Genomic DNA, 23,140 nt, shown 5'->3' with positions numbered 1-23,140 from the left:
AGAGAGAGAGTGTGCGTGTGTGCGTGTGTGTGTGTGTGTGTGTGTGTGTGCGCGCGCGCACATAATACTCCCATGTCTCTATATGAATGAGTGGATGCGGTGGATGGCAGGCAGCTGCAGCCGTGTGATACGAGCAGAGCTGCACAGATATCAGCGCTGACATTTTGGGCTTCGCTACCCACCCACGGCCCCCTGGGAAAGTGATGGCGATGGCAGCGGCCACTTGCGCCCCCGCCCCGCACTCCAACCCAGCCCACCTCCTCCCTCCGCCTGTCAATCACAACGCTAGGCCTCCTGAGGCTTGGTCCGGCCCCGGCCTGCCCCTTTGCTGGACCCACGATGCCACGCAGCAGTAAACGCATCACATGACCAACCAGCACCCAGACCCTGATGCACCGCTGATCCCTATCTGGACCTCAAACCCCGCCCCCCCAACATCCCCCACCCCACCCATGTACTCTCTGCCTCTTCATACATCGCTCATCTATAGCTGCCAGGCTGATATCCCCGACCGCAGAGAGAAGAGAGAGAGAAGAGAGAAAAGACAGAGGAGGTGGGGTTGTGTGTGTGTGTGCAACCAACTACAAGATGAACAGTGAAAAGAAATGTGTGGGCTCCACAGTAGTGAGCAATAGCATACATGGAGAGAGAGGACAAAGATTAGAGGGAGATACACTTTGGCCCCTCCTCTAGCCTTCTCTTAGGGAACCTCTAGGCCTTGTCTCCCTCCTCCGCCTCCTCCGCCTCCCTCTCCCTCCTTCTCCCCTCCCCCCACCATCCCGCCCGCCCGCCCCTGGGCCCTCTGGTGTGTTGCTCACTCCATTGTGTCAGCCTTCAGAAGTGCTCAGTTTGAGTGGCAGGCCGTCACAGATCAGTTCCCTGCTAAAGCGGCCCGGCAGGCCGGGGTGACGGGCCAGGAAGGGATCTAAGTGGGGTTTATCAGCGCTTCTTAACGCCTCTCCGGCTCCCTGACACAAAAGAGAGGGGGTATTAAACATCTAAAGCAAACCAAAAAGCGTGAAAGCTCCTTATAGGGCCGCGGGATTGCGGATGTGACTGGAGTCTTTAAAAAAAAAAAAGAAATGGTAAAAGAAAAAGAAAAAAAAAACAACAACAAAAAAAAGAGAATGAAAAATGAGAGGAAAATCACACAAATGCTTCAGCGGTGAGAATTCATTGAGGGAAATGTATTTTCTATCCTGTGTGGATAGAAGGGTGAGTGGAGGAGAGAGAGAGACCATCTGTAAAACTAGCTTAATAATGCTTTGTAGCTCGCCACCTGTTTTCTTTGTGAGGCTGAATCTATATGACAATCTAGTATATTGCATTTAAAATTGAACATTACAAGTAGGTACATTGAAGAAAGTACCCAAGTATAACCAAAATCTAGGCAAGTCAATGGCAATACGAAGACAATAAACCTTCAGTGAGTCATTTTAGTCTCAGAGGGGTTGAATCTCCTTCTCTGCAACCAACGTTCAAACACACACAAAGCGCTTTCAGGACCGATCATCAAACAGTGAACAAAAGAACAGGTGTTCAAAAACCAAGTTAAATAAACAACGGTGCTCAATAATAAAGGGAACTGTACAGAATTAACTCAAGAGTTAAACAAGGCTTCCAAACACTACAAACCTAGCAAAGCAGTATTAACACATTAAATATAGTGAGGCTAGTTCGTTAGCTAATTGGACAATGCAACAACTCTGCTCAATATCATTAACCAAAAAAAAGTACCTGAAGCTAATTAATATGATAGATCTCTCTGTTTAGTAGATGTGTGGGGAAAGTAAGGGGGGTCAGAAGTGACGTTATGAATGGGGGACAGGTCTGACCTGTAGTTAGCCACTGATGTGAGACACCTGGGAGACGAGACATAGACCCTTTTCGATTGCCATGGGACAAAGCAAAGGAGCTACCAATAACATCAACAACGGCTGGTATTTGGCTGCTTCAGTTTCAGGCTCCTGGTTTACCATCATGGCTCACTGGGACACTTGAATAACACTGAGCCCTCTTTAATGTTATTAGTAACACCTGTGTTTTCCCTACTATGACAAGTCAAAATGTCTTCAAAAAACAGTGTTTCTGTGTAACAATTTGGACCTTTGCAGTTAGATTTTAGTCAAGAACACCTGTCCTGTATAAGGGGACATAGCGTGGGTGATACAGACACCAGTCTGACGGCTACATGCAAGTCAACCCTACTCTCCTGAGGTGAGAGAAACAGAACAGACTCTCGAGGAGGACATCCTCACGTCAAACTTGCAACCTGGTTTATCCTGACGGGGTTAGTACGTGCATGCAAGTTTTTTACCTGAGTGACTAAGGCTGCGTCTCTTGTTCACTCAGTCAATATTCCCTATGTGATAGACACTCAAAAGCTTCCTCTATGCTGGGCAGTAAAGCGGCATATTATGAACCATCCCCATATTGCTATATAACGGGCAAGTGTTGTGTCGCTTGATGGTAATTTCTTTATAAAGTGCAATGCATTGTGGGAAAAGAAAGCTGTGAATATGACATGAGTGCTACTTGTTTTGTAAAGGTGGAGTAGCGTTGATTTGTTGACCCGACCTTGACGTCTTCTTCAGCGGGAAAAACCGGCGTCTCCTTACATAACTTTGTTCCATTGTCTCTGACTTCTCTCACTGCTAAGAGCCTCGTCGCTGCTACAGTAACAATAAAGCAGCTTAGACTAGACAGACGGTAAGAGAACACAAAACAAAAAAAAGCGGGACAGTACTTGTCTGCATGTGTGTATTGAGTCTGTAGCGCACCAGCAGGGACCAGTGAGTGTATGTCAGGAGCTGGCAGGGGGTTTGTATCCGAGACATTTTGTAAAAGGTCAGTGTAGAGTTCAGTCCGAGACGTGTCTGTGTGTTTGAGAATGAAACCGCACGAGGTACGATAGTTAGGACAGTTAGGAAGAGGGTCAATGTGGGGGAGGTGTGGAGCCTGAAGTAAACAAGGTATCGGGCGGAGAGACGGAGAGACTTGGGTGTTATTATCTCCTGTCATTCTGCAGCCATGTGTGTGTGTGTATGCGTTACCTGTCTGGCGGTCGCCCCTGTGTGGATCTATTCCTGTATGCATGTCTCATGATCATGTTTGAGTGCATGTCGGGCTTTGTGTCTGTTTCAGTCAAAATGTATGTGAGCTGTTTGTAAATGTGCATCTGGCGCCTTGTGGCTTTATCCGTGTGTCGCCTCCGAGCCCTCGCGTGTTTGTGTGGAGCGCAAATTGTGTCATTAGCAGGGCAATTAATACAATAGCTGATTGTTGCTTTGCTGACGGAGGGCTGAATCGACCGGGATTACATGGTGGCAAAACCTCCTCCTCTGAGAAACCACCATGGACCTCCAATTGTGTGTAGTACTCATGTTGTTGGGACATAAATCTGTTTACACAGTCACATTGTGGGAACTCGCCTTTCTTTTGGGGGACAAAATGCACGTCCCCATAACGTAAATCATTAGGTTTAGGTTTAGGTTAGGATTAAGCATGTAGCAAAATGTAAGACAGCGTAATGTCGTTTGAAGTGACGGAAACACAACCGTGTCCGTTCCTGCTGTAAACAATGCTGTTATAGTCCAGCTCTCCACATATGAGCCTCAGAGCCTCATTCCTATGGGCCGCTCTAACTCAGCCAGCGTTTGATATGAGCTACAGCAGCTGTTGCAGCTGTTGCAGATTGCACTGATTCATGAAGGGTGCTCCTTTCTTCTCTGTTATGGAACACAGTCAACTGAAAAGTTTTACTTTTACGTTCTCTGTTGTCATGGAACTGTAGCTATTGGACGCTTCACATCGTTTTGCAGTGTTACAAGATGTGTAGGAGTAAACTTCATCTGCAATGCAGACGAAGGCTCGAGAACAGGCGAGTAAGTTAGTGGACCTCCATCAAGTATGATGGACAATCTCGCAAAACAGATGCCCTTGTCTTTTGGATATATTTTTCAAAAGCAAGCAGATGTCATTACAAAGCCATACACAGTACAGTCAGTTTGGACAGAGTAAGTACTTGCATTTATTAAGTCTGTAAAGTGTGTGTGTGTGTGTTTCATGCTGTTTCTGGGATAAACATTCTGTGAAGCTGGCCTATCGTCTACGGTGAGGACAAGAGTTTCGTATTCTGGGCATAAAAGTTATTCTTCCATCAATACAGATGTTGTATTATATCGTTATATAAGTTAAGAAACATTACAGTAAATGGAACTTTACTTTTATTGAGGCATATTATTGTTAGGGATGGGCATTTTCTTTCCAATTATTGGATTATTGCAGAAAAAAAGCTGATGTTCGGCTATAAACAAACTACACCACGGCCACGTGAACGAGAGGAACACAACGTGGCTGTAAAGGTGGACTGGGCGATGTGACTGGACTGGTCACTCGTTAGCAACAGACTTTTTGAAGACACACAAAAAATAAGTATCTACGGACATATTTTATAAGGTATATCAATTTGTTCTCTTAAAATCTCTTCATGTGTTAACCACAGGTCTTATTACATGCATCTAACCAAACTCCCCCTCCAGGTTTAAGGACTCATTCAGAACTGCTTGTCTGCAGGACAGCTGTCTGAATGAAATGTCAAGTGACGGTTATGACTCTGTGGTAAAGTGCTGTCCACGAGTCCGTAGTAATAGCTGCCTTTTCAGCACTTTGCAGATCAGCCCTCAATTTCACCGCCCTTTCCTTATTCTTTTCATCTTCTCCATTCTCGTAGTTGTTGTCCGCCTCGTTGCTAGCTTGTATTTCATTCTCAGCAAATGCCACCAGCTCTCGGAAGCCGTCTCCTTCCACAAAGCTTAACCGGAGAATAATCTCTAATCCCCATTTTCATGAAGATCTTTTTCACTTTTTTCTGCCCTGTTGGTGTCACAACGGGGCATGCTAACACTGCTGGCAAATGAGATGATGAGAGATGGCCTGAGCTCTAAGTACTCATGCCCATCTCTAATTACTGTATTATTGTAATACAAGTAGATGTAGTTGCTGTTCACTGTGCTGTATTTTAAAGTTACAATCAAAATCATTTTAACAGCAAATCTGCTTCAAGAAATATAGAAGAATTTCCAGTCAGGAAAGAAAATGTTTGACTTTGTCTTCCTTCCTCCTGCGGTTGTAAAATAAAAACAATGTTTCTTTTATGTTTACAAGAGAATGCAAAAATCACAGTCAGGAAAGATTTCTGATGCTTCATTACGGCTTCAGAGGATGCAACCTGGACGTCTCTCCGGATGGTCCAAAGACATGAATTCAACATTATTTTGCCAGTTGGGAAAGTTTAAACAAAACGCACTTATTTTAAATTAAAATCTTCACAGAGACGTATGACAACAAACAACATTCAGTTTAATTCCACTACATCTAACACATGGAAACACCGTCTTCTTATGCTTTTGCTCTACAAGTAAGTCAAACCTCCATTTGGAACAAAGGAATTCCTTTAAAGAGTAGCACACTTAACACCTTGTTCGTGGTACCTTGATTGGTATGTAACCATGTTGCTCTAACTAGTTCTGTTTTCACCGCAGTTTAAACTAACATCAACTCCGTCTCAACGTTACGGCTCACTAAACTTTGCACGCTGCAGTAATTAGCGAGCTCTGTGATGTTACCCACCTGCCGTGCGACGCAAAGTACAGCAATGCAGAGTGGAAAGCAGCACGCAGCTCAGTATAGACAGAGGCCTGGTCAGAGGTGGGTGGATTATAGCTGAGGATCTGGCAGCAGGCCAGCTACTGTAGCCAACACACAGTAATTATGCTTGGCAACACATAACCCACCATAAATATATCTTCCATATACCCATCATAATATTGACTGTTTTTGAGCTCAGAAAAGAAAAACACGGTGGCATTATTTTTACCAAATAAAAATGTTTCCTATTGGTTTCAAGACAAAACACGATAGGTTCACATCAGAGAAGATAGCCAACACACTGACTTCAATGCATGGTCTCTAAGGATGCAACCGCGCCTTGTTAGGAGATGCAATGTCTAAGTATGCAATTGTTCATTATCCCAAAACATTATTTGTGCAATCCATTCAATTTAAGACTCATTACGAAATGCGGGACATTTTGGGCGTGCAAATTCATTTTCACCTAAAGTTCCGATGGTAGAAAAGTAATTAAAGTTACAGTTTAATGAAATCATGAACCATACATGGAGTCACTGGAGATTGTGCATAAATTACTTCAATTAATCACACGCACACTGATTCAGATGATAACTCTGAATCAGAGAGTTGGGAATATTCACTCTTCTTTTATTCGCTGTCCATTTCTTCCTCTTGGTGGCGTGTTCTGGTGCATGCAGGCGTGTCTTTCCGTGCGTTTCAATGTGCTGCTGCTTTGTGCGTTTTTTGTCTGTGTGTGTGTGTGTGTGTGTGTGTGTGTGTGTGTGTGTGTGTCACTGAAGGAGCAGCGTGCTGGGGAAAGGGCCAGAGGTCCGGTGCACCCCGGAGAACGGACGGGGCCAAAGCTGCATCCCTGACCCTTCTTCCCATCCCTCCTCCCTCACCCTGTGCTGTCATGGGATGTCTCCGTGGGTGACGGTTTCCCTGGCAACGAAAGCCCCGTGAGCAGACTGCATTGTGCGCTCCGAGGGTGATGCAGAACGGGGGGGGGGGGGGGGGGGGGGGGAATATAAAGTGATATTGGATGGAACAGGCACACAAGCTACACGATCAAGGTAAACAACTTTTAGCCATTACTCACCACATGGCTCTGGGGGGTTTTTTTTTGTGTGTGTTTTTTTTCCATCCTTCGCGCTAATCAACACTATACCCTGATTAAAACAGCAACGCCAGCCAAATGAACTGCCATTTGCATATACATGCTGTGTAAAATCAGAACTGATGCCAGAGTGTGAATTCACCTTGACGTGGCCGTGTTAAATGTATCAAACAGTCACGTCTAAGTAGCTGAACGCTCTGATTTGCTGTAGTTACAAATCCATTTCCCGCTGTGTTACACAGACAGCGAGAGTCAGGCCAAGAAAAAAACCCAACAGCCTCAGAGCGGCTTCTTTTGGGAAACCTGCAGCTCGGAGGCCGTCTCTAGATCCTAAAGTGCGACGGGGATTTTATTTAGCGGTGTGTGTTGAATGGAACAGTTGAAATACTTACCCCTACTGCTGTTGAAAGTCTGCTCTCAAAGGTGGCTCTGTCAGGGCGCCCCCTGCTGTCTCTGAGGGTGTACACGTCCTCCAGGCTGCCAACCTGTCGGCATAGAAACACGTGTTGTGGTCAGGACGTAAAACCATTGAATGGTTTACAGAACACACGATTGGCTTGGTTGAGCACCTTTTATTCAAGAATTTGTGAAAATATTGTGCCCTCATAAACTCAGATGCGTGGAAAATCATAAAAAGGTTTTCATCATTACACAGAGACCAATACACATTCAGTGCGAGGGTCGAAACGCATAATGCGTTCAGCCTTAATCACCCACATGACCCTTCGCACAACATGATATCAGCGTATCCCCTCCGGCCATCTGTCTTGTGTGGGTTTTCCTGCAAGAGGTGGGCCGAAATCAAATAGCACACAGTTTATCTAACCTTATCCTGGGCTTTTCATTTCCAAGCCTTATAAACCGAAATCGTATTGACCGCCTGGGAGAGTTAGAACTAACTAAGTGAAATCTACTCGACGGCAATTGTGTGCAAGGCGCACGTTGTGTGTGCGTGTGTGCGTGTTAGTGTGTCTGTGTGTGTGTGTGCGTCTTGCTGATTCTATCTCCCTTCACATTCATTCTCTCTATTCTCTGTCCCCGAGGTGCATCAGGGCTGAGACTGCAGAGTAAATTGTCCCAAATTGAGTTCCTTCTTGCCGGCAGATACAGGCCACATCCCGACCGTTTAGATCGAGAGAGGGAGAGAGAGAGAAGGAGAGAGAGAAAACAATCACAGCACACATCACCCGCTTGAAAATGTTCTCTCTAATTTCTCTCTTTGCCTTTCTTTTCCACCGGCGCTCCCCCCCCCCTCCCCTCTGTTGATTTCCCTGCTGCCTCTCTTTCTTCTCTCGGTGCATTATTCTTCTGTTTTTCCCTCTTTATTTCCCCCTCTGTGTGTCTTCCCTCGTCTTTGTCTGCTGAGATAGGTTTACATCAGTCTTTCCTTGCTCAGCTTGGCTTTTTCCTTCCTTTGATGATTCTCTGCCCTCCTGCTTGTTCTTATTCCTCCGTCTCATTCTATCCTTTCTCCCTCGATCCCCTTTCCGCATCACTCCCACCAACAGAACTGCTCTTCCTTGCCCGTGTCCTTTTCTCACCCGCGTTCCCATCCCTCGTTTGCGCTCTCATCCCTCCCTCCGTGGCGGGCTGTACCCGGTGACATGGTACCCATCAGCGCGGACCTCCTGGGTGGGGGGAGTCTCGCTCTGACAATAATCGCACAGTAAGTTTATAACGCTGGCAGCCCAGCTGAGCTGAGCTGAACTGAGCACACACTGACTCCCCTGACGCCGGCACACTCCATTTAACTCAGCAGGGGAGCTGCAGGCTGGCTGGGGCAGGGATGAAGCCCGTGACAGGGACGGGGGACGCCATTGGGTTTTTGGGATGGTGGGGGGTGATGGAGAGCTGGTGATGGAGCAGTGAGTGGAGACGGATATGGAAATGGGATGAGGAAGGGTGGCTGAAGCTGAAACTGTTGCTGCGGAGGATGAAGAGGGGGTAGACTTTAGGTTTGGGACTTTTGGGTTTGGGCAGGAAGTGTTTTTTTTTTTTTAAAGAAGCTTATGTCACCATCTGCATGGAATGATAACTCCTCTACTACAAAATTGCTATCTTTTAGGGTGTTGTTTTGTTTGTATTTATACTGGCAGCAGGATCACAGAAACTACTCATCAACTGGAGTCCTAAGGGTTCAAGTCTTTATAAAACCAAGATCGCCCTTGCTGAAGCTACCAGCCCCGTGGGTGCTGTAACTACTGACCTCCTTGACCTTTGATCTCACTGGAAAAAAACAAGAGAAAAAAGCATTGGGAATAAACACATTTGAACATAATAGCATTATGTCTCTTTAGATGCAGTGTCTGTGTTACTCTGTGGCGCTCTCCTTGGTCCTGATCCTGTGAGCGGATAGTTACTATGCTGGGTGGTGTCTGTCTGTCTGTCTGTCTGTCTGTGGGAAGGTTGGCACCAGTAGGAAGCTCTTGCCATATCCTTGACTTCACTTGTAGCTTAGTGTGTCATTTTTAGCACCATAGCTTGACAGATATCTTCTTAGAGCCACATTAAAGTTCTGAACCCCACGAGTCCGGCTCAGGTATGGCTCTTTTCTAATTTACTATGAAATATCTACCTTTATTTTCTTTTGTCCGTCTCATATGTTACAAGTAGCCTAACGAGTTAATGACAGGTAATGGATGAATTACAGCAAAAACATAACGTGGGCAGGGATGCACCGATAGTTACATTTTGAGTACTTGCCAATACCGAGTACCAGTATGAGTACTTACTAATACCATTACAGTTCTAACAATAACTTTGTTGCTGACATTTTTAAATGCAACATTGTGTTTTCCAGATACAAACAGAGCATATAGTTATAATAACGTATCAGTGAATCCCTACATGTTCCCTAATGTTCGTGTCTCATGCCAGTCCTTTTCTTAAAGACACAGGTACATGCCAGCTTCAGCTATCAGCCTGACACTCATGTACAGTTCTAGTTAAATCGGCTTGCTGGCTGTAGAGTTTTTGTTTAGCCAAGATAATAGCTATTTAAGTGATGGTAAATGGACTGCAATTATATAGCGCTTTCATCTTAAGCTCTTTACAATACTCATTCACATTCACGCGCTGACGGCGGTGGGCAACCATGCAAGGCACAGGACGTGGACAGAATGAGACGCTCACCCTGCGATTAGTGGATGACCCGCTCCACCTGCTGAGCCACGGAAGCATCTCGTCCCCCCTGCCTTTGACTGCACTGTAGTCTCCAGATCTCACACTCAACAGCTTCTAGAGGAACTATTTCCTCTGTAGAAAGTTGTTCCAGCTTTTATTTCTTCTTTTTTTTTTTTTTTGGATTGCTGTTTAGTCCTTCTCTCGCAATTTTCCATTCACTCCCAGTGCACTGAGGTGTAAATCCAGAGGCAAATATCTCAAAACAAATAAAGCCAAAACTATTTGTCTAGACAGCTCAGTGAGACAATCTGTTGTTTGTAATTTGTGTGAACCAACCCTTTACAACTGTGAACGCAGTCAGCGGCCCATAGAAACAGAGAAGCACTTCCTGCTAAATGTGTCACTTTGACAGCTTGACATTATTGACACTGGATGTGCATAACGCACACACATGTACACACCGTCAAACTACAGCTGTACATGAAAATTAGTGAGCAATTTCCATCCCAAAAAATAAAACACACACACACACACACATACACACACATCCTTGTGCCCTGCCAGAGCAGGTTCACAGCAAAACAATATGAGGCCAATCAGGGGACCGTTGGTATGGCTCTCCCTCCGCTAATGAAGGCACTTTGAAAAGGTAATCTAATTCACCAGCAGCAATTAAGGCTGGGAGCGCCTTGTCACTATCAATTATCCGCTCCTTCACTCATGTTCTCCGGTGTGGACGGCGGGCCTGCCTGACACACAGCACTGTCGGACAAATCAACCCCGTCAGCCAGCCAGTCACTGAGAACACTAATCATGAGAGTTTTCAAACACACACACACACACACACACACACACACACACACACACAGTGTACTTGAGTCATTGCACGATGAGCTAAGTAAGCTTGACGTGAATTGGGACGTCCGAGCCGTCTGCAGTCAGAGGTAGATCTATTACATAGCGGATCCATAAACAGTGTAGATAATGGATCTTAGAGACTGCTACTGTAGGGGGCATGACTGATGTCAACATCCATCAAATATTGGTTATTTATCGAAACACCTTGTTACAGTGAAGCGTTCTGTTTTAGATCACTTGAATCCTGTCCGAGAATATTAAGGCCCTAAAAATCAAACTTCGCACAGACTTAGGACCACTAAGTTGTGGTTTATGTGAACATTTATCTTTATCGTGCTGCCATTGAGCCAACTGTAAGACAGATCACCTGTGTGTCACCTCCATTAGGTTCCCAATGCATGAAAACAATGGCAGCAGATTATGTCATATAGGACATGTCGAATGTGGCTATATATATATATGTGTGTGTGTGTGTCATTTGTTAGATTGAATAAAAACGGATGAAAATTCAACATAATATTTATATATATACACACACACACACACACACACACACACACACACACACACATATACACATACACGCACTTGACGAGTAACAAAATTACATGAAAAAATGAAAATAAAAAACCTTGTGGGGCTTTCCAAAGCCAAAACTAATCCGTTTGTGTTCGTCCTATTGCGGAACTTTGTTCCAAAGTGTATTTAAATCGGATAAATAGCGTCTCAGACTCAACTCCCACATGTTACTTGTTTGTTATTGATTGAAATGCAACGATCCAAGTTCTGAGGAACATAAACCACTTGAGAGTCCTTCTGAGTTTTTTTCTAAAGCAACACGTGGATATTGAATCTGTGACACTGATATGGTGCACATGGAGACACAGCACCTTGGCCTATCGCCCTCTTCTCGGACTGAGGACAACACCTCAATTCAACTAGACCTTCAGACTCCAGACAGAGATATAAGCTGACAGACAGGACTATTGAAAATGCTCTTCTCAGGGTCCTGATTGCTTAACTGAATCTCTCCAACGAATGACCTTAGTCCAAGGCGCTGGTGAAGAGGGGATTAGCATAACGGCACTGCTGCTGTAAGGAGAGTGCTGCACAGCTTTCAGAGGACGATACGTGGGCTTGACTGTGTTGCTGCAGCAAATCAAAAATACAGGGTACTGACAGATGTTCACGATACATGAATATCAACTTCCTCCCATCTGAAATGTAAATTCAATCGGAGATTGTCCTGTTTAAGTGTCATTTCAAGTATTAATACACCATTATTAACAACTCTTGCATGTTCGGGCAATCATTTGGCTATTGTCTTGATTGAGAACTCTTGTGGAAAATACTTTTGTGTATATTAAGGAAAAAGTATGTTTCAAGAGTGGAGAAAATTTGGGGGATTAAATAAAAAACTAGATCATCAAATCAAACGCACTCTCACATGAGCAGTGGTAAGTTAAAGCTTAATGAACAAAAGAAAAGGTCTCCCAGGATGCAATATATGGACCCCACTGTTACCACAAGAGGAAATCCAAACTATAATTTAGAGTATTTTGCCCTATGCAGATTGAAAGCTTAAGCTTTTTATGATTCCCGTGTAATTGAAAGAAGACTAACATGGTTTGCTTCCCAGCGGGAGGAATATTGAATCTATTCACATCAAGCCTGTTTGCAGAGGTTTATTTGAGTTCATGTGCGAGATGAACTGTGAAAGTATAGCTGTATAAAACAGCGATTCTCACCTGACATCACCTCCCGTCCTCGGTTTAAAAGATCGCAAAGACGACGAGCTAACCACCAACCTGCATGCCTTTTCAGCTCAAATGTGCTCGGAAACAACCATGTCGGTCGTCTGTATTTGTAATGCAAAAAAAGTAATGCAGATAAACAATACGCTGATTGCATTAACATAAGGTACCAGTCACATTTATGTGCAATTAGAGTTTCCAAATAATCTAACCGGCATGTTTTAGGATTGTAGGTGGAAAAGCCAGAGACATCGGGAGAACAGGCACACAGTAGCCAGTGTATTGAAACACAGGGCATTCTTGCTGTGAGGCCACACAGCTAGCCATTAACTGAACTATAAACTGTATCCACTGGATGATAACCATGACATGCTCTCGCTTCAGATAAGGTATTAAGATGTATGCACAAAAAGTCTGCGTGGACTTTCTGAAGTTCCTTTAAACAACTGAAAGGTAGTCTCATGCAATATGCTGCACACTACATTATGATAAGGAAACAAAAAAATAGCTTGGATCAGCTGCGGATGTGGCTACTACTGCTGAGAGGAACCACTGATAAAAAAAGAGCTCCCATAAGGAGTAAATATTGGACTTAAGACTGTTGGACCCCCGACAAAAATCACTTGCAATTATGCGAGTTGGAAGTCAGAGCGAAGACAAAGAAGAATAATAGATTTATCAATTAAAGAGCAGAATTGTAATTATCCCATAGTGGCTTTTTTTTATTTTGTTTTAGCATCTACTTAAAGTGCAGCCTCAGGAACAAGAAGAGAGAACAGTGAAAGAAAATAAGTGGGGCACACTGTGCGTTTGAGTTGTAGTCAAGACCACCAAAACCGAGATAATGAAAAGATCAGTCCTAAGTCTTGATTTGGGAAAAATAAATCTGTCACGAAACTGGATTGAATAATCATTGAGGCAAGTGTCTGATGTTCATTTAACTGTAAAAGCTCATCACAGGAGTCTATTGATGGAGATGGTTGCCAAATGATTTTATAGTACAATTCCCCCATTATGTCAGGAAGCATTTTTGTTATGTGTAGTCAATGCGTCAGTCATTTCTCTAAAATAAGTTTAGTTATTCCACATTTTTCTTCACCAGTTTGTTATTGATTCCTACGGATAAGAAATGGCTTTGGTCCCTCTTCAAGTGTCGAATCAGATTATCATACTGCACAGCGTATGATTGAAAGACCCAAGCATCACAATTCAAAACAACTCACTTAAAGGAAGAAGCAGATTTAAGGCACCGTGAGTCACACCTGTTCAATAAGAGCGGCAGGTATTGTGATCCAAGTGTTTTATCTTTTGTTCCTTAATGTCTGTTTTTTGTAACATTTTGTATATTTGTTTGTGTCCTTTTACTTTCTGTTAAGTTCTTCTTTTTGTTTGCTAAAAGACATTAAAATCGTGACTTGATATGAAGTGTTGTGATGATTTGTTTGAAACTCCTTTTACCTTTTTAAATCATCTTTGCTGAAGGCCAATCTGCCAACATCCGCATTAAAAGTCTGATGCATTTAGACACACCGGTTCATCTCCTTTTTTTTTTTGTAAACAATTAATGTTTTACTTGATAGGATACCAGAATAAATGCTAAATGCCGATCAGTTAGCAGAGACGAAAACTAACTTCTTACTATACTTCAATGCATAGTATCAAAGAGGAAGCTAACTGTGCTGCACCGAATGCCAGACAGGCAATGTTAGCAACTAGCTGGTGAAGACAGTGGGGCCTTGAGCAGCTTAAGAGCCAGGGTTTTCCCTCCAGAGATGGTGGAGGACAAAAAAGAGCTAAAAAGGAGAGGGAATATTGGAATAACACCATTCAAGATAAATGCTAATCCTGCCCACTGTATTAAGTTCCTAATAACAACTTTATAAGGTCATAATAACAGGTCGGTGTTCTGTTAAATGGTTGTTTAAAAAAATCAAATCAGGTTTTTATGTCATTTTCCTCTATTTTTGTACACACGCACATACAAGCATACACACCCGTCACATTAACATACATTTTCCCACTTGTCATTATTCCAGCTATTTGTCTGTCACCTTCCATGCCCACCCACTGATACAATTTATTATAAATTCAATATTACAATATTAAATATTCATTTATTTCTTTATTTCTGATAGTCTAGTTGTATATTTCTTTCTTTCTCCTTCCTACTATTCATTGAAGCAGCAAGGTTAATGGGAAATGTGTCAAATCTGAGAAACACAAGGACCAACACTAAAACACCACCGACGAGACACGGAGACATTGGCGATCACATTGTTGACAGGAATAGGGATCAGCTACTGGGAACCTAGAGTCTCCTTTTATTGAAAAGCTCAGAGTGAATATTAGCTACCTCTGGTGAACGGTTGAATATGTCTTGAGCTGTTATTGTAAAAGGTAAGAACGGAAGGAGTGGATCTGGCCTGCGCTGCCTTTGGTTGAATATGTCCGTTCCACACAACTTGAGACCTCGTCCTCGTTTTTTGCCACGTAATATTCTTGTGTTGTGTGAAAGTATTCATTACAATAACACCATTTTGAAAAAAAAACATATTGATGTGCGAATTAAACCCCTGGTGTGTAAAGGCCTAAAGCCTGATATGTAGTCCAGCATCTGACCATCAGTTCAGTAGAGTTGGGCTCAGTGTCAGTAGTCTCAGGGCTGCAGCATCCACGGGATGCATGCCCCGCTGCTGCTGACGGCCTCCGACAGCCAGACAGAAAGAGGAGAGAGCGGCAGAGATGGAGGGAGGGAGCGATGGAAGGGAAAAGCATGAAGGATAAACAAAAACAAACACAGACATCAAGAGTCATTGAAGCAGTGTGAGAGAGCCACGTGAGGCAGCCCACCCTATGGAGAAAACAGCAGCTGGTGTGTATACTAACAGCCCTACAGGAGCTGTGGCCTCCACAGCCCCAAATGCGGAGCAGCAGAAAGGAGGGATGGGAGGAGGGCCGGGTGATGGAGAGGGATGCTAGGGGCTAAATGGGGTGAGCAGTTAAGCCTTGTTGGTTACAGTATTGGCAGGAAATGCAGGCGATGAGAGGGGGCGTGAGGGGTTCTACAGTCCACATTAAAGTGACAAAAACAGAATCTTAGCGAAGAATTCCACTTTGTCTCAACTCCATCACACCTGGCACTTGTACAAGTCCTCAAAAAACAACAAGGATTGAACCTATGATTACCAAAGTAAATAAACAAACAAGACAAAAATTAAAACATTAAAACATAGGTCTCTTTTAATACTCTGGAACTTCTCTAAATCCATTGACATCTTTTCCCCTTTAAATGGAATTCTACTCACACAACTTAGGTTCTTGCTCTAATAATTTCACAGTGAAAGAATGACATCCATGAACTGGTGGTCATCAACGGGTGTAAAGTATCGTTATTCTAATATGTTCGCGAGTGATTACTGTGCGGATTATTTTCTTGATTCACTGATTAGACTGAAACGTCAAAAGAAATGTCTGATTTTTGTCGTGACAGCTCATTGACTGCATGAGCGGATGGTCTACAACATGGCAGGTGCATCGCCGAGGACCCAAGTTTACGAGAGGTTCTCAAGAAAACTGCAAGCTGCAACATCACAGTTCAAGCATCCGGCCCGGTCGGGCAATGCGCTCGTTACATTAACAGGCTTACTGCACTCCACTCCCACCTAAGTTATTACATTCCAAGTCCAGGTTGCTACAGGCCTGCTACACACATGTCTGTCATTCATGAGTCCCGCTCAGTTAAGAGCTGAGCAACCAAAATAAAACCGTCTCTCTCACAAAATCACAATTACTTGAACCCTGAAATGTAATTCTCCTTCCGGGTGAAAATTGAAGCTGAAGTCCACTGTCACGTTACACAGGTTTGGACTTTTTTTTTAAACTTTCTCGGCTTCGTACTTTGGGTGAGAAATGGAAAAACTGACAATCATGTCATAAAAGTCCATTCACAAAGCTTATAATAAAACAACAACCTCACAAAATCTGGTTTACTTCCACTCTCTAAGCTCTATTTATAAACCCGCTCCAAAGAGAAGCTGGTAGTAAAATCCCACAGTAAAGCTATACAATGTGCAATTTTACAAAATTTCATATCACCTATAAGAGTGTTGTGTGCGATCGTGTTTGTGTGCTTCTACCACCACTCGCTGCTCTCGTCCACCATCTTCCTTTATCTTCTTTATCTCGCTCTCTCTTCCCATTTCAATATTGAAGAGAGTTTTATTAAGGGCTAGACTCGGGTGTGCTGAGGCGCTCTCAGTAATTTTCCTACAAAGTGCTTTAATCCATCACACGGCCAACATGTGGCCTTTGCAGCCATACATCATCTCAGCCCGGGGAGAGAGAGGAAGGGAAAGAGAGGGAGTGGTAGCGTAATTTCTGTGTTCCTCCTCCTCCTCACCCCCTTCTCCTTCTCCTTCCCCTTCTCCTTCTCTTCCCGCTAGAGTTTCCCACCTGAGGGAAACCACATCTCCTCCACATATTCCTCAGTCACGTCCTCTCTCCTTTTACAAATGAGCGTGAGGCATGAGCAAGGATGGAGCGAGGGGAGGGGGGGGTCAGTAAGCAAAAAAAATAAAAATTAAATAAAAAAGAGAGAGAGAGAGAGAGAAATAGAGAGAGAGAGAAATAGAGAGAGAGAGAGAAATAGAGAGAGAAATAGAGAGAGAGGGAAAGAGAGAGAGAGAAAATGAAAGAGATGGAGATAGCCGTGAGTGAATGAGTGTGTGATGGAGAGAGAAAGAGATAAGGAAAATGGAGAAAAGCTTACTGGAATGAATTAAAATTGGGGACAAAAGCGGGTGAGAGGAAGTCAGACTGCGAGTGTGTGTGTGTGTGTGTGTGTGTGTGTGTGTGTGTGTGTGTGTGTGTGTGTGTGTGTGTGTGGGGTGCGTGTGAGGGGTGCATGCTATACGCACAAGGTGTGTGCATGTGTACTTGCATGAGGAAATCGAAATAGGGAGGGAAGGAGTGGAGATGGGGGAGAGAGAAAATAAATAAATAAAAGTGCTGCATTTCCCAGCATGCAGCTGGTGCAGCGTTGCCCTCTGCGTTGCCCCCGGCCCACACCTGCCTTCCATTTCGCTCTCTCCGCCCTGCTCGCGCCGAGGAGCAGCGGTGAACTCTGGGGCCCCTGACTAATGGAATGGGCCCTCTCCTCCAACCATTAGAGGATTGGTGTCCCTCTCCGCGCCCCTGGCTGCCCCAAGGTACAGAAAAGGGAGAGGAAGGGGCACATTGGCCTTTTTTTTGCCAGATACACGCACACACACACATATGACCGTAACATAACAGCCTGGAGTAATCCAGCCGGAGTAAGGCTTGACATAGCTTAGCATCTGACTGAGGCCATTTCTGGGGGGGGTTATTAGAAATTCTGAATTGGGTGCGGCGCGACAAGGTTTCAGAAAAAAGGCTCTCTGAATGTGTGCGACTGCTGATCACGAGGCGTTTGTGGGATTTCATTTAGACGGTAAATCCAGTGCTCTACCTCAATTACATCTGCGTTACTCAGATGGAAAACACACCTCGTGAGTACAGAGGGAGATGAGGGGAGGGGACGGGGTGGGGTGGGATGTGGGGGGGGGGGGGTGAGGCATGGAGCGGATTGGGGATTGAATCTCCTGATGAGCTGATAGCACGTCCGCAGACAGCGAGCCAAGCTGTGGCGCAGTAATGGTATGCTAATGATATGGTAATGATATGGTAATCTGCCAGCAGTATTCCACCTCACTGGAGAGATGGGGAATCTGGGAGGCCTTTCACCATTGGTTGGAGACCAGGGACTTCCTGGTGTCAGAGTTCAAGACAAAAACCCTGCACGGTCGCGCGCGCGCACACACACACACGCGCACACACGCGCACACACACACACACACACACACACACACACACACACACACACACACACACACACACACACACACACACACACACACACACACACACAGAGGCACTTAATTCTTGAAGGAGTGAGCTCAGCTAAAATAAAAACAATGCAATGCATAGACCTAATCTGCCTCTAATTGGATTTGCAAACTCTTAAGTAAGCAAGAACTAAGACCTGTAAACAATGCAGTATCATGTGATGTATTTTAAAACTGGGTCGGCTGTATTGTAAGTAAGCCTGCAAGCTTCTTCTCTTTTAAATCAGCGTGTAATATCAAGCCGCTGCACTGTTGTTCTGTGCAGGCGTAAAGTGAAACAGAAAATCATCTATTTTAGATAGCGATCAGGTTCTTATTTTCATTGTCATTGTGTGAGAAACCCTGCACCTGTAATGGCTGCCATTACCTGCCTAGTCAGAGCATCCCTTTCTCTCTGGCTCATAATGATTGCATTAAACCACCACATCCTTGGCTGGAGATGAGGCTCACCATTGTATGACAGTAATCTTTGAATCCACGCCGGTACTGCCACACAGCCGTAATAATTACAAGCTTCCTGGGTGCGCTGCGTTTGCCGTGTTTGTTTCTTAACATTAATTCAAATGTTCAAATCACTGGGAGCGAGCCGATTCCCTCCAATTAAAAAGAAGGGGGAAAAAGGAACGTTTACAAACTATAAGCTATCTTTAAACATTTCTATATGAGCAAGGTGTAAGACAAGTGAAAGATAAACGTGGACGGATAAACTCCATCTCTGAATCAGAAATCATAAAGAGCGACAGGAAAGGCTCTCGTGCGTCTGATACCAAAGAGACACCTTCAAAAAGCAACTGCAATGCATCACGGTGAATCTGTCCGTGTGGCATGAAGACATCATCGCGGGTATTTTGCTTTGTTTTTCCTCTGTATTTCACAGTTGCAAAATGGATATGTCAAGTCTGCGCAATGGCGAGACGAGATGACATTTTCCTGGATGCTGAACACTAAATCAAAGAGACCAACAGTATGTTGAGTGCCAGCATGGAGACATTTGATTCCCATTCCGCTCATGCGGCATTACCACTAGAATCCTCCCAAGCTGGCGCGGGGGCTTGTCAGACTTTTCATTCCACTTCAATGTTTTAAATATATATATATATATATATACACACACACACATCACAGCAAATTGTCAAACGCTGGCTTCTCCTTGATATTACTATATTTACAATAGGTTTGACTTAACAAAGGCGATTTGGTGTCAGTGACATTTAGCATCAGCCTCTGGCGACAGACAGGTAGAAGAAAACCAGTCAGCAGATTGGACCTGGGGGGATCGTGAACGTGGGGGTTGTTTGAGGCTCTTCTCAGGATATGGTGGCTCTGGGTTGGATATATTATTAACACACAATATTATTAACACACTTACTGTGTATCCTTGACAATGGATTACTGCAGAATCTACACTGCTACCGGCTTGTTGTAGTTTAAAATCATAACATAACCTAAGAAAACGACATAGTTTCAAAGCACTGCGTATGTACATAAATAAATGTGTAATGTTTTCGCTATTGTATTGGTGATTACAAGTGGTCACTGCATCATGGGACTATCAGTGGTGTGTAAAGGAGCAGAAAACAATGCAGGGAGAGGCAGAGGTGTTTGTGTGCATACATGACGGACAATGAGAGAGAGACAGGCAGAGAGGAAGACAGAGACGGGGGTGGACTGTCCAATACACTCCTGATAAAGGTCAAAGAGATGTTTTATTCATGATCCAGGCAGCAGCAGCAGCAGCAGAGGCAGCGGGGCCAAGGTTGAAATGAGCTTGCGTCCCCGTTCCCCAGGGCCAGCGGTGCACACAGCCGAACACCAGGCCGGTGGACACTCCCTCTAATTCTTATCAATCATGTTAAAACACACACACACACCTCCAGTATCACTTATCAATAACTTCAAATCACAGTTGTTTTTTTTTAATTGCGTGCCGTGAGCAAAGATCGATGGAGGAACGTGCATCTGCCGCCAAAGAACAAACGTGTGATACACTTTAAATGGATGAAGTGACACCAAATCCTGTTATGGGACTCTTGGAGACGGTGGGTGTGATGATGCTATGTGAGGTTTTCTGAGATCTCTCACCTGTAGGGCTCCATCTATAAGCTATTATAAACAGAACTAGGAAAATCAACAACATAATACTCAAAAATTCAAGATATCCACTATTTTGCTTTACTTATTACCCAAGGAAGTTATGTTTTTGGTTCGGTTTGTTATTTTGTTGGATTAATTGTCAGCAGGATTATGGAAAAACCATTGGTCCGATTTTCATGAAACTTGCTGGAAGGGTGTAGCCAAGGAGGAACCTGTCACATTTTGGATTTTTGACTTTCATTAACATTGCAGGATGGCCTCGGCGGAGGTCTGCACTCTCCCAGTGCCCTTCTGGTTAGTTTGTTGGTTGGTATGTCAACAGAATTACTGGAAAAAACCACCGGCCCAATATTCATGAAAGTTGGTGGAAGGCTGTAGCATGGGCCACGGAACAACCTGTATCATTTTGGAGCGGATACGAATCACAGAGCGGAAACACTGAATGTTTGTTTAACATTGCGAGATAGGTTGAGGTCTGTGCTCTCGGATTGCCCTTCTAGTTTAAAATGGGACTGTCCATATGCTTTGTAACGCATGTTATAGCTCATCCTCGCTGTATAAGGTCGGGCACTTACAGTCTGTGGGTGCTTGTCCATCTGAAAGTTTCATGATGGATTGCTTACATAATGTTTTTTAATCAAACAGTACAATTTTATCCCAAGAATCTGTGTTGATTCTTTGAAAAGGAGAAGTTAAATAAAAGAATCTCTTTTCAAAATCCTGAACATAACGGAGCACACTGGGAATGTATGTCAATTCATAAGGGCTCTTACCTTTTAAATCTTTCTGACTGTGAATCTTTCATAAAAGAGAATCAGAAGAAGTTCATTCCAAAATATGTTATGCCCTTGAACAGCCTCTTTGAACTCCCTCTTACAATTTTTTTTCCACCTAACCAAGGCGCACTTTGAGCCCTTTTTTTTTTTATTGCAGCCAAGAACGAGGGAGCTGACACACTTTCAGACTCAATAACCAAAGTAACCTTTAAAGTATTGATGTGGATAAATCACATGTAGTCTTCTGACAAATGGAAAGATTTCAGCATGACAGATTAAGACTCAGGCAAATAGGTAAAGACCCATTCATCTCCAAAGCCTATTCCACATATAGGAGTTTCTCACAGGCGTAAACTGAGGTTGGCTAGATAGAAGTGTGTGTATTTGTGCACTTGTGTGCCCATCTTAGTGCATGTATGTGTCTTTTCAAATGTGTGTGTGTGTGTGTGTGTGTGTGTGGACAGCCTACTCTATGCGTCTTTGATCAGATATGAAATATTCAGAAACGCTGCTGTAATTTGATGAAAGTCAGATATCCCTCAAACAGGAAACAGCAGTCAGCACTTTGTCAGCTCTTTAAGAAATAAAAAAAACACTAACTGGATTTATAAAATGTAAAAATCCAGGCCCACATGCGGAGGCAACAACAGGGGTTTTTAAACATGCACTGACCCGTTGTATGAACTCCAGTCTGTGCTGCTTGGCCAGAGCTCTGGCGGCTCCGGTGCCTCCGTCCATTTGCACGGCATAGAAGACACAGCGGTTGGTCCCACGATGCCCCTCTGTGGTCACTAGATTCCTCTGCAGCAGGCAGCCAAGCACCAGCAGGACTGCACCGAACATGGAGCCTTTACAAATAAAGAGAGAGGAGAAAATGACTGCAGAAAAATGCAATTATTCAACTTTTTACAAATTCATCTCGATAATGTATGTAATTCTGGGACTCTATGTCAGCCGTTCCTGCATTGCATTGTGATGTTAAAAGTGTGCTTTAAGAAGTAAAACCAGTGTGACACCTGAATGAAAGCCATCCATAACATTTATTCGCATCAGACAGTGAAGAGATGCGTCCCAGTAGGGTTGCAACTAATGATGATTTCATTTCCAGTTGATCTCCTGATTACGTTTGATTAATACTTTTTGTATTTTGTCCAATCAGGAAAAAATGCCTGACATGACATATTCTAGCTAGTTTTGTTTGACCAAGAGTCCAAATCTTCAAAGATAATGAATGTACTGTCATATATGACAAAGAAACGCATCACATTCTCACATGTCAGTCCCTGGAACCGGTAACTGTTTGGCATTTCTACTTGAGAAAAAAGACAACCAATTACAATAATCAAAATAGCTGCTCTTTCATTGTTCAGTTCTTCATCAGTTTCCTTTGTAAACTGAGACACAACAGTATTCGTACTGGATACACTCTCCCTCCATTGGTTGTTCATAACAAAGTCTAAAAACTGACATTATGAATATCTATATTAGAAAAACACAAACACCTACGATTTCAAATATTACCATAACACTCTGATAAATACCATCTAGCTGCACAAATGACTTTATCGAGTGTGGGATTCGGCATCTCAGCGTATTGAACATTGGCAATTGTGAAGCAATTTGCCCACAGCCAACTCCTCTGTACTTCTGCACGAAATCCACAGCGGCTGCCACCTACCGCATGCGAACCACCCACCTGTAGCCACGGAGAGTGGAACGTCCAGGAGAAATCTTTCACCCAGTGCTGATGAAAGCTAGAACTCTGGCATCGGTGGGGGGAGGGGGGGAGACTGAGCGAGACAACGCACTCTCTCCGGTTCCCAACCCACACGTTTAATCTCCTGGCCTTGATGCAAATGCTTC

General features: G+C 43.9%; 1 protein-coding gene across 1 annotated transcript in view; it reads right to left on the bottom strand.

Annotated features, from left to right (window-relative positions):
- LOC306700391 (proprotein convertase subtilisin/kexin type 4-like) overlaps positions 1-22,120 on the bottom strand; it is a gene marked incomplete at both ends in the record, with an annotated part of 155,249 nt that extends 133,129 nt beyond the window's left edge. Inside the window, 2 exons of the mRNA XM_079165400.1 lie at positions 7,141-7,233; positions 21,950-22,120. Coding sequence (XP_079021526.1) covers positions 7,141-7,233; positions 21,950-22,120 — 264 coding nt within the window. The remainder of the gene's footprint in view (positions 1-7,140; positions 7,234-21,949) is intronic.
- Between the last annotated feature and the right edge of the window lie 1,020 nt (positions 22,121-23,140).

This window comes from Pholis gunnellus (genome assembly GCF_910591455.1).
Source record: "Pholis gunnellus genome assembly, chromosome: 8".
In the NCBI taxonomy this organism is placed as follows: Eukaryota; Metazoa; Chordata; class Actinopteri; order Perciformes; family Pholidae; genus Pholis; species Pholis gunnellus.
Note: the sequence above shows the minus strand (reverse complement) of the source record. Positions and strands in the feature narration are given on the sequence as shown.